At 60.8% G+C, this 14,664-nt stretch overlaps 5 protein-coding genes across 15 annotated transcripts; 2 read left to right on the plus strand and 3 right to left on the minus strand.

Annotated features, from left to right (window-relative positions):
* Positions 1-232: 232 nt before the first annotated feature.
* Positions 233-2,952, minus strand: IGFLR1 (IGF like family receptor 1). Of its 3 annotated transcripts, XM_008249532.5 has the most exons (5): positions 2,819-2,952; positions 1,782-2,010; positions 1,342-1,526; positions 699-1,086; positions 233-615 (listed from the first exon to the last, which is right to left on the minus strand). In XM_008249532.5, the coding sequence occupies exons 2-5, from the start codon at positions 1,936-1,938 to the stop codon at positions 290-292; spliced, it is 1,056 nt and encodes a 351-aa protein (XP_008247754.3). In that variant the 5' UTR covers positions 1,939-2,010; positions 2,819-2,952; the 3' UTR covers positions 233-289. The 3 variants fall into 3 exon arrangements, with proteins under 3 accessions (XP_008247754.3, XP_089175561.1, XP_008247753.3); XM_089319435.1 differs by lacking the exon at positions 1,782-2,010 and having other exon boundaries at positions 2,819-2,942; XM_008249531.5 differs by lacking the exon at positions 2,819-2,952 and having other exon boundaries at positions 1,782-2,818.
* A 2-nt stretch (positions 2,953-2,954) lies between these two features.
* Positions 2,955-5,296, minus strand: U2AF1L4 (U2 small nuclear RNA auxiliary factor 1 like 4). Of its 6 annotated transcripts, none has more exons than XM_089319439.1 (8): positions 5,200-5,296; positions 4,888-4,950; positions 4,488-4,554; positions 4,356-4,405; positions 4,175-4,273; positions 3,962-4,095; positions 3,762-3,857; positions 2,955-3,176 (listed from the first exon to the last, which is right to left on the minus strand). In XM_089319439.1, exons 5-8 carry the CDS (start codon positions 4,226-4,228, stop codon positions 3,092-3,094), a joined length of 369 nt encoding a protein of 122 aa, XP_089175565.1. In that variant the 5' UTR covers positions 4,229-4,273; positions 4,356-4,405; positions 4,488-4,554; positions 4,888-4,950; positions 5,200-5,296; the 3' UTR covers positions 2,955-3,091. The 6 variants fall into 6 exon arrangements, with proteins under 6 accessions (XP_089175565.1, XP_089175566.1, XP_089175564.1 ...); XM_089319440.1 differs by lacking the exon at positions 5,200-5,296 and adding an exon at positions 5,121-5,191 and having other exon boundaries at positions 4,175-4,270; XM_089319438.1 differs by lacking the exon at positions 5,200-5,296 and adding an exon at positions 5,121-5,191.
* A 43-nt stretch (positions 5,297-5,339) lies between these two features.
* On the plus strand, positions 5,340-6,490 carry PSENEN (presenilin enhancer, gamma-secretase subunit). Of its 4 annotated transcripts, none has more exons than XM_017338172.4 (4): positions 5,340-5,493; positions 5,591-5,747; positions 5,971-6,090; positions 6,233-6,490. In XM_017338172.4, exons 2-4 carry the CDS (start codon positions 5,687-5,689, stop codon positions 6,370-6,372), a joined length of 321 nt encoding a protein of 106 aa, XP_017193661.1. In that variant the 5' UTR covers positions 5,340-5,493; positions 5,591-5,686; the 3' UTR covers positions 6,373-6,490. The 4 variants fall into 4 exon arrangements, with proteins under 4 accessions (XP_017193661.1, XP_002722269.1, XP_017193660.1 ...); XM_002722223.6 differs by having other exon boundaries at positions 5,971-6,075; XM_017338171.4 differs by having other exon boundaries at positions 5,340-5,459.
* Positions 6,491-8,792: 2,302 nt separating this feature from the next.
* LIN37 (lin-37 DREAM MuvB core complex component) lies at positions 8,793-13,132 on the plus strand. The gene is made up of 9 exons (XM_002722224.6): positions 8,793-8,976; positions 10,477-10,552; positions 10,715-10,765; positions 11,039-11,068; positions 11,152-11,237; positions 11,326-11,492; positions 12,149-12,289; positions 12,373-12,446; positions 12,527-13,132. The coding sequence occupies exons 1-9, from the start codon at positions 8,943-8,945 to the stop codon at positions 12,606-12,608; spliced, it is 741 nt and encodes a 246-aa protein (XP_002722270.1). The 5' UTR covers positions 8,793-8,942; the 3' UTR covers positions 12,609-13,132.
* On the minus strand, positions 12,692-14,633 carry HSPB6 (heat shock protein family B (small) member 6). Its single transcript, XM_002722225.6, has 3 exons — positions 14,405-14,633; positions 13,720-13,842; positions 12,692-13,627 (listed from the first exon to the last, which is right to left on the minus strand). The coding sequence occupies exons 1-3, from the start codon at positions 14,600-14,602 to the stop codon at positions 13,460-13,462; spliced, it is 489 nt and encodes a 162-aa protein (XP_002722271.3). The 5' UTR covers positions 14,603-14,633; the 3' UTR covers positions 12,692-13,459.
* Positions 14,634-14,664: the final 31 nt, after the last annotated feature.

Below are 14,664 nucleotides of genomic sequence, written 5' to 3' on the forward strand. Positions count from 1 at the left end.
AGTAAATTCTGGGGTCTGTTCAGGCTCCAGAGCAAGAAAAGGCTTACACTGCCCAGTTGGCAGTACTGCTGTGTTCCTGGGCGCAGGGCTGTCCTGGAGCCGGGGGGGTGGGGGGGGGTCTGTCTTGGGGGCGGTTGGGTTTCTCAAAGGCTCTGGAGGGCAAGGGATGCAGATCTCAGATCTTGTTTCAGTTAGGATGCTACTTCAAGATCAGAAATGGAGACAGCAGGCATTTATTTCAAGCAAATTTTCATTTTTATTGAGTCTAGGAGGCCCAGCAAACTCCAAATCAGTCAAGCTTGGACAGCACCAGCAGTGCATCTGCCCGCCCTATCTGGGCCAGGTGTGCAGCAAACTGGCCCACAGTGGCGCCTGGCTCCCTGGCCACTACCATCTCTATCAGGCCCCGCAGTGGCGATCGACTGGGCCGCAGTGAGTAGGCAAAGGTAGACCAGGCAGCAGGCAGCCCGTACCTCGCAGCCAGGTGTCTACTGGTACCGCAGGTCCCTCCCCCACCTGGCCCAGGCTCAGGGTCCAGCAGCAAGATCAGTTCCTCCAGCACCTCCAGCTCATCCAGGAGGCGAGACAGGGGCTGTGACGCCAGGTTTCGCACCTCTGGGAGACAGGGAGAAGTAAAGGAGAGGAAGGGAAGGCAGGTTTCCGGGCCCCTCCCACCTCCTGGGCCCCCTCCCACTAACCCGTGCTCAAGTGTCCATGCAGAGAGCGCTCCTTCCCTGTGCTGCCTGCCTCTGATGCCTCCACGGTGCCTGGAGAAGGGGAGGGCAAGGAGAGCGGGTAGGTGTTGGATTCTTCACCATCCAAGCCAGGACAGGGGAGGGCGGCGGTTTTTCCCTCAGGTGGGTGATGCCTCCGCAGAGCGAGCAGGACAGTCACTGCCACGGTCACAAGCAGGACCAGCACCAGGAGCAGGACCAGCACCAAAGGCAAGACAAAACTTGGCCGAGAGATGTTGCTCTTAGTTGTCCACAAGAGACTGGAACTCGCCGGTGAGCTGGGCTCTTGGGAGCTAGGGTTGCTCTGTTCTCTAGGTGTTGGGAGGCAGAGGCTCTTGGCAGGGACAGGCCTCTGGGAACAAAGAAGTGGGAGTAGAGTGGGAGGCCACACCCTACTCCAAGCTCCTTCAGAGGGGCCACATCCCCTGCCTGGTCCTGCCCTACCCCACCCACCTCCAACCCACCTCAACCCCTTCAGGCCTCTCCTAATAGCTCTATGGCCCCACCCCTACCCTGTTCAGTGGAGTTACACCCACTTCCTAGATCCAGGCCCCGCCCCGCCCCACCTCGGGCCCTCCCAGCTCCCAAGCCCAAGTCCCACCAGCACCTCTCTGCAGCGTGGCTGGGTTCTGCCACAGTGCCCAGCCGGAGTAGGGGCTGGGGCTCCAGTGCCGCAGGGTCTGCACAGTTCCGCACCATCCGGGTTGCACTGGCCAGGAGCACACTTTTTGAATGGGTATGTTAAGAGGTCTCCAGAGTCATTGAGCCCACAGTTTTCCACGAACTCATAGTCTAGTGGGAGACGCAGGCACCATTGTGGCAGTAGAGCCCCCCCTTCCTCCCCTTCACCCTGCTGTACACCCTCACCCCTTCCCTCTTCTACCCAGACTTCCACCCCCCTCTAGCTCTGCCCCAGGCGCCCTCCACACCCAGATTTCTCCACAGCTCACAGCCCTGTCGTCTGCATTAGCCCACCGATGCTAGCTGTGAGCTACCCCCTCCCTCCCTGCTTCCCAGCACCACTCCCCTGGCTCAGGGGCTCCTCACCCGGGCAGGGGGGCGGCCCGAAGCGCTGCAGGCAGCTGCTGCAGCACTTGTTGTCTGGGTTCCAGTACTCAAGGCTGCAGCAGTACTGGGAGGCTTCCGGTGGTGCTGCCTGGGCCAGAAACAGCACGGCTGCCAGGAAGAGGCGTCTGGGCCCCATCCAGGCAGGGCCAGCAGCCCGGGGGACGAGACCACGGGACTTCGAATCACAGACCACAGCGCCTCTTCCACACTTTGCAGGAAACCCAGGCAGAAGAAGAAAGTGGATATGGGGGGCACAGAATTCCAGAGCCCCAACACCCACACAAGCCCCTGGCCCCGAGGGAAGCCTCCAAGGTATCCAGGTGGCTCTAAGAACTCTGGATGTAGATGGCATGGGTCCACATCCCATGCCTGCCGTAGCCACTCTCCCATCCCTACGGCGAGGTGACAGCACCTGTCTCAGGGTTACTGTGAAAATCAGAATTATCACAAGTAAAAGCAGCTGCCGGGGTAACTTCAATGTAACTGTTAGGTACTACTGACTCCTACCTCAGGGTTGTGAGCGTGAAGGACCCAGCCTTAATTCAGTGGGGACTCCTCCGTACCCCCGAGCCGCCTTTCCTTTACTCCTGTATTGGTTTCTATCACTACCGCTGTCACTAGACACCTGAGAGGAGCCACCTAGGCAGGAAGGACGTTTATTCTGGCTCCGTGTTGAAGTTCACAATCCGAGACTGGTGTCTGCTGCGGGCGGCAGATAGCAGATCTCTGACACTGTAAGCCAGGCTGACTCCTAGAGCGACCTTCTGAGAGCACCTCCCCATGACAAAGACCCCTGCTGGGCCCACCGCCTAGAGGCAACAATTGGATGAAATTCCCACTCTTAATCCATTAGCCACCAACCTAAGACTTCAGGGAGTAAGCCCCCAACACATGGGCCTTTGGGGAACACCCAAACTGTTAGCCAAACCATAATACCACTTAACCCCCTAAGCTCCATGGGCAACCAAGCCTCCCCCCTTAAGCCTCCGATGGAGGTGCCGAGGTTTCCAGCCCACCAGTGACACGAGGGTCCTGAGTCCGAGTCTTCCACCTGTTCATGCTTCCTCCGCTGAAGTTGTGGCTAGAACCCAGCCCTGCTTCCTCTTTCCATGACACGTTTGCGGACGGAAACTCCAACCCACAGCTCAAGGCTCCACCTACAAAGCCTTAAACCACTTTATTTGAGAGAGGGGCAATAGACGATTAAATCCCAGAGCCTGGAAAGATGGGGCTTGAAGAGGCATCCTGGCCGGGAACATCCGTCAGGGTGAAGGGCAAGGCGGCCAGTCTCAGAAGCGGCCGTGCCGGTGGTCCGGAGAATGCCGTCTGTTCCTCTCTCGGGGACGATGGCCAGCGTGGGACCTTGGGGGTGACCTGCAGACAAAAGCGGGGGGAGCTGGGCTAAAGCTGCTGGAGAGTGGTGTGGACAGCCCAGGCCTGCTTCCCTGGGATGGAGCAGGGCACGTGGTAGAGGGACGAGACTTCCACGTGGTGGACTCGGCGGGAGGCACACGGGCTCATCTCAACACTGGCAATCCCAGCTAGCCCTGGGTTTGAGTTTCAGCCTGGTGTTGGGGTTGGGACTTCAGTACTGGTTTCTAGATGGAACTCAAGACTATTCTTAGGGTTCAACAGTCTTGGAACTAGCATCTGTTGGAGTCTCGGCTACTCCACTTCCAGACCAGCCCCCTGCTAATGTGCCTGGGAAGGCAGTGGAAGATGGCCTAAGTGCAGTGGGGGACCCGGATGTAGTTCCTGGTTCCTGGCTCCCAGCCCCAGCCATTGAAGCCATCTGGGAAGTGAACCAGCAGGCGAAAGATCTCTGTCTCCCCCTCTCTCTGTAACGCTGTCTTTCAAATAAATCTTAAAAAAAAAAAAAAAAAAAAAGGCTTGGGACAGTGTTACTGGAGCTCAGGGTAGGGGCCTCACGAGGACTCTCGGCAGGCCGGGCCTGCGTACCTGCGCCTGGGTCCCCGCCCGTAGAGCTGCCGCCGCAGGTTCCGGGAAATGGGCCGCAGGTGCATGAAGTTGCAGAAGCCGCCTCGGGTGCATTCCCTGGGCAGAGGACAGGTGGATGGGAGAGCCCATGGTCACCGACCGCCCTTCCCCACACAGGAGTGAGGGCCAGCAGTGTCCACCCCACCCTCGTGCTACCGTACCCCATCTCGTACTGCCGACAGCACGACTCCCGGAAGTCGGTGACAGGGGACAGCTCGGCGTGCACGGCTTGCCCATTGAACCAGCGGTTATTGAGTTCAGCCACTGCCCGCTCCGCATCCTCCTCCCGCCGGAACTGCGGGGAAAGTGGGTCAGGGTCAGCAGGCGCACGGAGGGCGGCCTCCGCTCCTGGGCCCGGAGGGGGCGGCGGGCACCTTGACGTAGACGTTGCCCACGAGGTGGTCGCCCAGGTTGTCGCAGACGTTCATCTCCTCGATCTCCCCGTACTTCTCCTGCAGCTCTGTGAACACCTCCTGGGCCAGACCGGGAGCACTGGGCTCAGCGGAGGCCCAGGGGACACCCCACCTGCCCAGGCGGCGCGGGACTGCTCCTCACCTCGAAGAAGTTATCGTAGTGTTCCTGCACCTCCACGTCGCTCACGTGACCTGGGGGAGGCCAGGGGGGAGTCATGGAGCGGCCTGCGAGCCGAGGCTCTCTGCCCCGCCCTGAGCGCGGGTCTTTACTTACAATGCGAGCCGTCTGCTGTTTGGGCCGTGTTCTGTGGATTCCGGTACAGGTTGAGCAGCACTATGGTCTGCACAGAATGGGAAAAGGGGCGGGGCCTAAGCTCAGCGGGCAGGGCTGCGTGCTGCGGGCAGGACAGTGGGGTATGGAGGCTGCAGCAGAGGAGGCGTGCGCACGGGGCGGGGCCCGGCCCGGCCCCGACGGACAGCGCGGGGGCGTTGCCAGCACCCACAAGGCGTGGCCCCGCTCGGAGAAGGCGGGGCTGAGCTGGCGGAGGGACGCGCGGCGGGAGGGCGTGGGCGGGGCCTCACACGCCCGGAAAAGGTGGGACCGCGCGATGATGGACAGCAGAAAGGGCAGGGCTGACAAGCATTAACCCCCGGGGCTCCGTGTCGGGTCTCACCTGGCTGAAAGTCGGTTTGTTGTGAAGCCGAGAGCACCGGTCTCCGTGCCGGCAGGCCCCGATCTTAAAGTAAAAAGAGCAGTTAACCCTGGAAGAGGTGCAAAGACACGGGTGACCTGAGGGCCGGGGGGAACGAACGCCCCGGTAACACCGCTCCGAGCCGCCCAGCCACCAGGGACCCGAACGCCCAGGCCCGGCCCCCTGAGAGGCCACTCCCCTGCGCCCATTCTCACTTGTCCTTCTCAGTCCCGAATATCGAAGCTAAATATTCAGCCATTTTTACCCAAACCCTCCGACTCGGCTTGCTCTTACGTCACTTCCGTTGCGCAGGGGCGTTGGGAAGTGTAGTTCGGCGCTCCGCGCGCGCGCAGAAACCCCCTAGTGCGCCTGCGTGTTGGAGGCCCTCGCCCTCCCCGCAGAATCCGGGACGGGAGTGTCCCGAAGGCGCATGCGCACAGCGCTGCCCCCCCGCGACCCGAAGAGACTACAAACTCCAGAGCAACCTGCGGCCTCTCGCGCAGACGTCCGTAGTTGGAAAATAGGAGGAGTATCCCCCGACCCACCCAGAGGAGGTGAGCTGGGGGTCGCCTGGCGCAGCCCAGTAACGTAAAGAGCTTCTCAGCCCAGCCCGCTTGCTGGTTGGGGGCGAGGGCGCACTTAAAGCACGCCCTCTCTTACATTTATCTGTGTTTTGTTGTCACAGGGACGTGGCTCTCCGTGTTTCTCGCATCTGCTGCTGAGGGTCGAGCCTGGTGTCTTGCCCTGCGGACCTGTGGGAAGACCCGGCCCTAAAGCAAGGATGAACTTGGAGCGGGTATCCAACGAGGAGAAGCTGAACCTGTGCCGGAAGTACTACCTCGGTAAGGCGCATCCCGGGGGCGGGGGGTCCCAGGATGGGGGAGGCCGTGGCCGGGGCTCGGAGGAGCGGACCCCTGGGCCCCAGGCAGGTGGCGAGGAGTGAGTCAGTGCTGCATCCCCGGGAGGCCGCCGAGCCCCCCGTCTGAGCTCGGGTGTGGGAGAGGACCTTGCAAGTAGGAGCTCGCTGCCCGGGACCCGGTGTGTGTGTTGTGTGTTTCTCCCTAGGAGGGTTCGCTTTCCTGCCTTTTCTCTGGTTGGTCAACATTTTCTGGTTCTTCCGAGAGGCCTTCCTTGCCCCAGCCTACACGGAGCAGAGCCAGATCAAAGGCTGTGAGTCGGACACGGGTGAGGGCAGGCCGGTGGGAGGGGGTGATGGAGGCTGCAGGATTCTGGGTCGGGGGAGAGAGCAAGAGAAGAGAGGGCTGGGCTGGGGGCGGCCAGCGAGCCGCCGCAGGCCGACTCGGACCCCTCCTGCTTCCCATTCCAGATGTCTGGCGCTCGGCGGTGGGCTTCCTGTTCTGGGTGATCGTACTCACCACCTGGATCACCATCTTCCAAATCTACCGGCCCCGTTGGGGCGCGCTTGGGGACTACCTCTCCTTCACCATACCTCTGGGCACCCCCTGACGGCCTGTGCACGGGCTCGGGACCTGTTTCCTCCGCAGGATGGGCTCGACGCACGTCTCAAGCCCCAAAACTTGCTTCTGTCCTGACACCGCCCCCAATAAAAGACCCTAACCCACCACATTGACTCCCTGGGGTCTTCTGGAGGTTGAAGCATACAGTGCGTATGAATATTTGAGAACATGTATTGAGTGCGTGTTTTGTAGCAGGCTTTTGTACTTTGTACATTGTGTGTGTGTGTGTGTGTGTGTGTGTGTTGCATTGAATTCCACTCAAAGGAACTTTCTCTATTCTGGAACATTAACTCTCAGAAGTAGTTAGTTTCCTGCTCGGCAAATCTGTTTTGCAGACAAGGAGCCAAGAAGGGAACCCTGCCTGCATTTCTGGGGCCTCCCGCCCTGAGCACGTGGCGGTGCTGTTGGAAGCCTGAGTTTGTCTCCCCGGGCCTCCGTGTCGTCGGGGTGCAGAGCAGATCATGACGCTGCTCCCCGAGATCTCTCTGGGCTGGGGCGTGTGTGGTAAATGAAGTTCGTTCTCTGAGGGAGCCTTGTCTCCAGCAGTAGAAATATCCCAGAGCATTCTCGACCATCCTATTTAAAAACTTCAGCCCCTGAAGCCTGTGCTGTGCCATAGCAGGTAAAGCTGCTGCCTGCAACACCGGCATCCCATGTGGGCGCCGGTTCAAAACCTGGCTGCTCCACTTCCGACCAGCTCTCTGCTGTGGCCTGGGAAAGCGGTAGAAGATGGCCCAAGTCCTTGGGCCCCTGCACCCACGTGGGAGACCCGGAAGAAGCTCCAGGTTTCTGATCGGCCCAGCTCCAGCCATTGCGACCATTTGGAAAGTGAACCAGCAGTTGGAAGTCTGTCTGTTTCTCTCTCCCTCTCTCCTTCCTCCCACCCCCCCCACCGCCTCTGCCTCTGCCTCTCTGTAACTCTGCCTTTCAAATAAATAGTAAAATAAATCTTTAAAAAAAAAAGGTTTAGGCCCCACCTTTATACTCTGTATGCCTTTCTTTTCTTTTTATTGATTTATATATTTTGAGAAAGAGATGGAGTGCCCATCGGCTGTTGGTTCTCCACATGCCTGCAACCACCTGGACTGCCCCAAGCCAAAACAGGGAGCTGGAAATGCAATCCAGTTCTCCCCTGCGGTGGCGGGAGCCCAGCAAGTTAAGCCCCGGCTGCTGCCTCTGCAGGGTTTGCATCAGCAGGAAGCTGGAATCGGGAGCCGTGGATGGAGCCCAGGCACTCCAGTGTGGGATGTGAGATGAGTCTTCTTGACCACCAGGTGGAACACCTACCCTCAGGCTGCACTCTCTGTCCTGTCACATTTCACTTAGCATGTTTGACTTGTTTATATGGTTGGATTTTTGTTTGTTTGTTTGTTTGTTTGTTTTTAATGTATTTGAGAGAGTTACAGTGACTGGGAGAGACAGAAAGGTCTTCCACCCACTGGGGCACTCCCCAAATGGCTGCAGTGGTTGGAGCTGAGTGGATCAGGAGCCAGGAGCTCCTTCCCACTCTCCCACAGGGGTGCAGGGGCCCAAGGTCTTGGGCCATCTTCTACTGCTTTCCCAGGCCATAGCAGAGAGCTGGATCGGAAGAGGAGCAGCCAGAACCCGAACTGGCACCCATTTGGGATGCTGGTGCCGCCACATCACTGTCCCCTACTTGTTTATATTTTTAAACTTTCACTTATTTTTACTTGAAAGAAAGACGGGAACACAGAGTTTCCATCCACAGATCCCATCAACAGCCAGGGTCCGTCCCAGTGGAAGCCAGGAACCAGGGACTCAACCTTAAGTCTCCCAAGTGGCTGGCAGAGATCTGCCTGCCGCCTCCCAGGATGCACCCCGAAGTGCTTTACTTATCCTCTGTCTTCCATCCTCTACAAGATAAGTTCATTAGGGCAAGGATTTTCATCTGTTCACTGCGTTGCCCCCAGTACCTAGATGAATACGTAACAGCCTAATAAAGATTCGCTAAATGAATGACGTTGTGCCTAATAAAGATCACCCAGTAGGCAGTTGGCTCCTAGCGAGTGCTCAGAAACTAGGAAACCGGCTAGATTCCCTGCAAACAGCTAAATGCGTGTTACTAAAACCTGACACTACAAGTCCCGAGAAGCTTCGCGATGCCTGATCCTTTGTCTCCCATAGTGCCCCGCGCGGCTCAAGCTAAGTTACTACGGCCGAGTCTCGGGAGCTGGAACTACACCTCCCAGGATCCCCTGGGTTGTCGTCGGTTTGTTTCCGGAAATAAGACCCTCTAGGAAGGTGGAGCTTAAGGCTGGGAGTCGACAGCGGCAGCTGTCTGTAAGTCGGGGTACTAGATTGGCAGTTAAATTGACTAATGAGAAAGAGCGACTGCCCAAAGGGTCCTCCCACAGAAGGGGAAGAAGAGGTGGCCGCGGCGGCGGCGGCAGTGGCGGTTGGACACTGCTCCGGCCGTGCCCGCGGTCGCCCCGGGAGCTTGCTGTTTGCAATCTCCGCGCCCGCCTCCAGCTTTGATTCGGTGCCGTATGTTCTTTTGAGCTTTCTCTGACCCACCTAGCCAGATCTCGGACCCAAACCATGTTCCCAGTGAAGGTGAAAGTGGAGAAATCAGGTGAGGACGCCGAGTCGGGGGCCTGTCGGGAACACCGGGCTGATCTGGGTCCAGGGGTCCGGATAGGGGGATGATCGCGAAAAGGTGGACTGCGCGGCTCCTCCCATCAGGCTGTCGTCGTGTCGAGCATCGATCGTTGCTGCCAGCACTCTGGCAGTGGCCGGGCAGTGTGGCGCGGGGAGAGCATCCCAAGCCACTCCTAGTTCTGTGCAGGCTCCTGTTCTCGGCTCCGCCTCAGTTTCCCCATTTCCAGCAGCGGGCGTGGGTCAGCCCTTGTGTCCCGAACCCATAATCGCCGTCTTCCGGCCGTCGTAGGAAGGTGGGGAAACTGAGGCTCGGAAAGAGAAAGTTATTCGGGGCGGGGCAGGCTGATGGGGGCAGTGGGAGAGGCACAGGAGGCCAAACAAGAAATAACAGTGGGAGGAAGTGGGGACTTAGGGCAGGTCAGGGGCCCTAGGTGGCCGGATGCGCAGGGTGCGAGGGGACGGCGGCGAGAACTGTGGGCCCGCCTGAGCACTTTGGATTTGGCTCTGAGCGGAATGAGGAGGCTAGGGCGGGTTTGAACTGAGAGCCGAGTTAATCAAAGTACCTCTCCCCCAGTGCCCCCCCCCCCGAAGAACAGTGGCCAAGTGGTGAGGGGCTGACTGCAGAGAGGGGAGAGGGCGTGGACACCTGGCAGAGGGGCGCTGTGCAGGGGTGGAGGGCTCTAAGCCGGGAGCAGGGTCAGCCTTGGGCATCTTAGGAAGATTCTTTCTCCTAGCGGAGGGGAGACTGAGGCTAGGAGTCCCCGGGGGTTGGGGATGAGGGGGTTGGGCTGGACCCAGGTGGCAGAGTGTGGAGAGACACTCAGGAGGCCAAGTGGACAGGCCATGGAGTTGGGGGGGGGGGGAAGGGGTCAGAAAAAAAAGGCTATTTTAGATGCCATTTCCCCGTCTTTAAGTGTTGTCAGCTCCTTCAGCCACACAGCGGGTCTGGGGCCCTGACGAGGCCGTATGAGCCTCTGCCATATAACTTAGCTTTGGAAGCAGATGGCTGGGATCAGATCCCTCTCAGTGCGACTTTGGGTGTCTCGGCACCTCAGTCTCCTCATCTGTAAGGTGGGTTACCAATGGCACCTGTTGGAGAATTGTGAGAATTCAGTGGGGTGAGACAGGTGGTGTGCTCCCAACAGTCCTGGCACACGGGGAGCACTCTGAATAGGTTAACTTCTCATTTTCCTGTCCTGGTAGATGGGGAAGTGTCTGAAGCTTCATGAAGCCTTGCAGCCATTGTGTGGCTATATGTCATTCGGGGACAGCCCAGGAAGGGGGTGGGCCTTGCCTCCTCTCACACAGTAGGCACGTGCGACAGCCCTGGAGCTCAGGGCCCTACTCATTGCCTCAGGGGCCTCTGCCCCTGGTCTGGGCCCGCCCACAGGACTGGCCCGCGCAGAGGAGACGCGTTCTCTGGTCCAGTCCCAAGGCTGCGAGCTGAAGCCTGCTTGGTACCCTCTCTCCGCAGAGCTGGAGATGGCCAAAGCCCGGAACCAGCTGGACGCCGTCTTACAGTGTCTCCTGGAGAAGAGTCACATGGACAGGTCGGGACTTGGTCCTGCGTGGGGGGCCGGGGGAGCTCTGGCGGCCTGAACCCTCTCCTGCCCGGCAGGTCCCAGGGGAAGGGAGCTAGTGGACAGGCCACCTGCTGCCTTCCCACGCCGGGCCTTTGGAGCTCCGAGCCAACGGCTCTCTTCTATTGCCAGAGAGCGGCTGGATGAGGAAGCCGGGAAGACGCCCTCGGACCCCCACGCTAAGTACGTTGTGTTTTGTTTTGGTGGAATCTGATATTGCCTCATCCAAGCCCTGACCGCGTGCCCTGGGCTTCCTGAGTCGTGACGTAGCACCCCCACGTACAGAGATGCTTGGTGGCAGAGCATGGGGTGGGACACAAGGCCCAGGGCTCGGTGGGGTCAGATGGCCATCTCAGGCTTAATCCCAGTGTCCACAGGTGCCCAGGGCAAGGCGGGGCAGTGGGCTGAGCAGTGTGTGTTTAGGGGTCGGCCTACTGAAACCCCTTCTCCCCACAGGGACTGCTCCATTGCAGCCACTGGCAAAAGGTAAGGCAGCAGGGACCCCAGCCAGCTCGGGAGAGGCTCCCAGCCCCCACCCAGGCCCTGACACGCCTGCCCTCCCCACACAGGCCGTCTGCGCGCTTCCCTCACCAGCGGAGGAAGAAGAGGAGGGAGATGGATGACGGGCTGGCTGAGGGAGGGCCACAGCGGTCCAGTGAGTAGGCAGTGGCCCTGGAGGGTGGACAGAGAGCCAGGGGGTGCCACGAGGATGCTCAGGTACCTCCCGCCACCCTCTACCCCAGACACGTACGTGATCAAGCTGTTCGACCGGAGCGTGGACTTGGCCCAGTTCAGCGAGAACACACCGCTGTACCCGATCTGCCGTGCCTGGATGCGCAACAGCCCCTCAGTGCGCGAGCGTGAACGCTCGCCCGGCTCCCCACTGCCCCCCCTGCCTGAGGACGAGGAGGTGGGATGGACAGTGGGCCCTAGTGCAGCTGCCAGGAAAGCAGTGGGTAGACGGGCTCCCTCCCCCTAGCTCCTGGGGGGGACTGGCACAGGTCCCTGTGTCCCACAAATGAATGCAGGGCCAAGTGCGGCACACAGATGGGCTCTTGTAGGCTGGGCAGGCAGAACCCTGGCCTGAGGGGAAAGCAACAGATAAATGTGACCCCCAAGGTAAAGGGTCCCCAAGAGCTGAGAGGCTGGATGGGTTGTTAGTGGCCTGGGGGAGCAGGGGTAGATGAGGTTCTGGTATCTGGCTAGAGATGGCAGCCAGGGGTCCCCAGGATGTACGGAGATGACTCTCTGAACTCTCAAGGCGGGGTAGGAATCCTGGCCTGGGGAGTGACGCGAAGGGGTCCCTTGGTGACACATAGGGGGCCCCTTAGGAATCCCTGAAGCTGACAGGTGTAGATGGGCATCCCTGGGTGAGGGTGGACAGGGCTTCCTGGCTAGAGAGGAGAAAAAACGGATCGCCCAGGGTAAACACACCTGAGCTCTGGGCTGGGCAAGGTGTCTGCCCTTCAGGTCCTTCGTCACTGGGAAAAGCAGGAGGATGAAGCGGATACTCCTTGCCCTCTTATCTGACTTCCTCGGGCCTGGCTTGGGGCCCTTGTATCCCAGGGTTCAGAGGTCACCAATAGCAAGAGTCGTGACGTGTACAAGCTGCCTCCACCCATGGCCCCTGGGCCACCCGGAGACGCCTGCAGAACCCGCATCCCATCCCCGCTGCAGCCGGAGACCCAGGGCACCGCCGACGATGAGGTGGGTATAGAAGGCTGGCCCGGGGCTCAGGGGGCTGTGCTGGGGGGCTTGGCCACCCAGCCTGGCTCTGTCTGTGCACACAGCCTTCCGAGCCCGAGCCTTCGCCCTCCACGCTCATCTATCGCAACATGCAGCGCTGGAAACGCATCCGCCAGAGGTGAGCGGCCCCCAACCTGCCCCCTCCACCGGCGTCTGATGGACTTGCTAAGTCCTCCCCGCCCCGCCCCAACTCCCCAGGTGGAAGGAGGCGTCTCATCGGAACCAGCTCCGCTACTCGGAAAGCATGAAGATCCTTCGGGAGATGTACGAGCGACAGTAGCGTTCCTGCCCCAATAAACACCCTCAGTTCCACACTGACCATCGTCCTGCCCGTCCTTTCCAGCCCAGACACAAGGCGGCTGGCACAGCTCTAGCACATTTATTGGGGGGGGGGGGTCTAGAAGGGAGGGGGAACAGGGTGGCTGGTGAGTGACTCAAAGGGGCAAAAGGTTGCGGGAAATCAGAGTGGCTGGTGGGTTGGGTCCTGGAGGAGGAGAGGGATGTGGAAGGCGGGCTGCCTAGGGTGTCTGGTCGGAGACCTGGGGTCAAGACAGACTGGTGGGAGGTGGGGAGGGGCCTGGGAACAGCTGTGCAGAGGCCGTCTGGTTGGGGTGCTGGTTGGCCTAGGGTAGGTGTCCAGAGGTGGGCAGTCAGGGGACTTGGAGTCTGGGGGTTTCAAGTCAGAAAGGGGGCCGCAGGAGGGTGGGGTGGCTGGTTGCAGGGGAGGGTTGCAGAGGCCTGGGACGAGGCTGTTGGGCCTGTGCGGTCGGGGCTGCTTACCTGTGGGGGATTACGCCCGCCCCACTGGCCTAGGGGCCGGCAGGGATGGAGTGGGGTGTGGGGATGTCCTCACAGAGCAGTCAGACGGAGCAGTCTCGAGGGGGCGATGGGCCAAGAAAGTGGGGTGGGTGCACAGGAGACTGGAGGGTGAGGGTCTGACACCTGGGGGTGGAGGGGTGGACGGTGAGTGTGGGTGGCAGGGGAAGCATCTGGGGGGAGGGGTCAAGGCAGGATCTCAGATTGGGTGGGGATGGTCTTGGCGAGCTCACGACTTCTGGCTGGGCGGAGTCAGATCGGCTTTAAAAGAGGGAGCTCCAGGCAGCTCCCGGGGCTCAGGCATGCCTGAGACCCCTACTTGGCGGCAGCTGCGGGCGGCAGTGGGGCCTGCGCCGGTGCTGGAGCGGCCTGGATGGACAGGACGCCCTCGGGAGACAGCGCCGACGTCACGGCGGCAGGGTCCACGCCAGATGGCAATCGGTAGCGGCGGTGGAACTCGCGCGCGATGAATCCATGCTCGTCCTAGAAGGCACGCAGGCGTGAGCGGTGCCGGCCTGCGGAGCGAGGGAGCGCACAGGTCCCGGCCCCGCCCCCCGCCCCGCCGGCGCGCTCACCGGGCGCTCCTCGTGGCGCGCGTGCACCTCCACGTGGTCACCAACCACCTTGACAGCTATTTCCTCCGGCGAGAAGTGCTTCACGTCCAGCAGCACGGAGAAGTGGCCGGGGTCCGTGGGCACCTGCGCACAGCCGTCCGGGGCGGGGCTGTCATGGGGCGGGGCCCTGAAACTGGGGAGCCCCCTGTCCTACCCTGGGTCACCGAGGACCTCTTCACCCGGAATCACCAGATGCCCCTCCCTCACAGTGATGGGCCCCCATCCCCTCCAAGGTCAGGGACCTACGCTAGGACGTCACCCAGGAAGACCGGACCTCCCGCCTCTCAGCAGTTAGGCACCGGACCCTCCCTCAGCCTGGCCCTTCCCAGCACCAACAACTCTCCGCCCCTCTGCAGTCACCGCCCTGCCCCTCCCCCTCAGAGTCTGGGTCTCCAGTCTCCTTCAGGATCCTGAGACATCCCTCAGAGTGACTGCTTCCGTCCTATTAGTGGCCCAGCCCTTCCACGCCCCCTCAAAGCCACCTGACATCCTTCGACCCCTGTCCCCTTACCCAGAGCAGCAGGGGACCACCACCCCCCCACCCCCCCACCCCCGCTTCTGAGTGGCCTATTCTGTCTATTCAAAGTCAACAAGGCCTTGCGAGTAGTCGAGTGGTCGCTACCGCCCCCTCCCCCAGGCCTGGCACCTGAGCGGTGGGCAGCGCCACGCTGGGTGCGCGCAGATAGTAGGGGGCGAACGCGGCCGGGCAGAGCGCAGCCAGCTCGGCCTCCAGCAGTCCCTCGCCGAATCGCTGGTCAAAGAGGCGGCCCGGCGCGGAAAACCCAGGCACCGGAGCCGAGGCACGTCGCAGCCAAGACGGCTGCACAGGCACCGGGATCTCCATCCTGCTCCGCCACCGCCGCCCTGGGTCCCGCAGTGCCCCTGCGTGTGCGGCTGCGGATTTAT

This window comes from Oryctolagus cuniculus, chromosome 18 (genome assembly GCF_051225735.1).
Source record: "Oryctolagus cuniculus isolate XC-2025 breed Fujian yellow rabbit chromosome 18, ASM5122573v1, whole genome shotgun sequence".
Classification (NCBI taxonomy): domain Eukaryota; kingdom Metazoa; phylum Chordata; class Mammalia; order Lagomorpha; family Leporidae; genus Oryctolagus; species Oryctolagus cuniculus.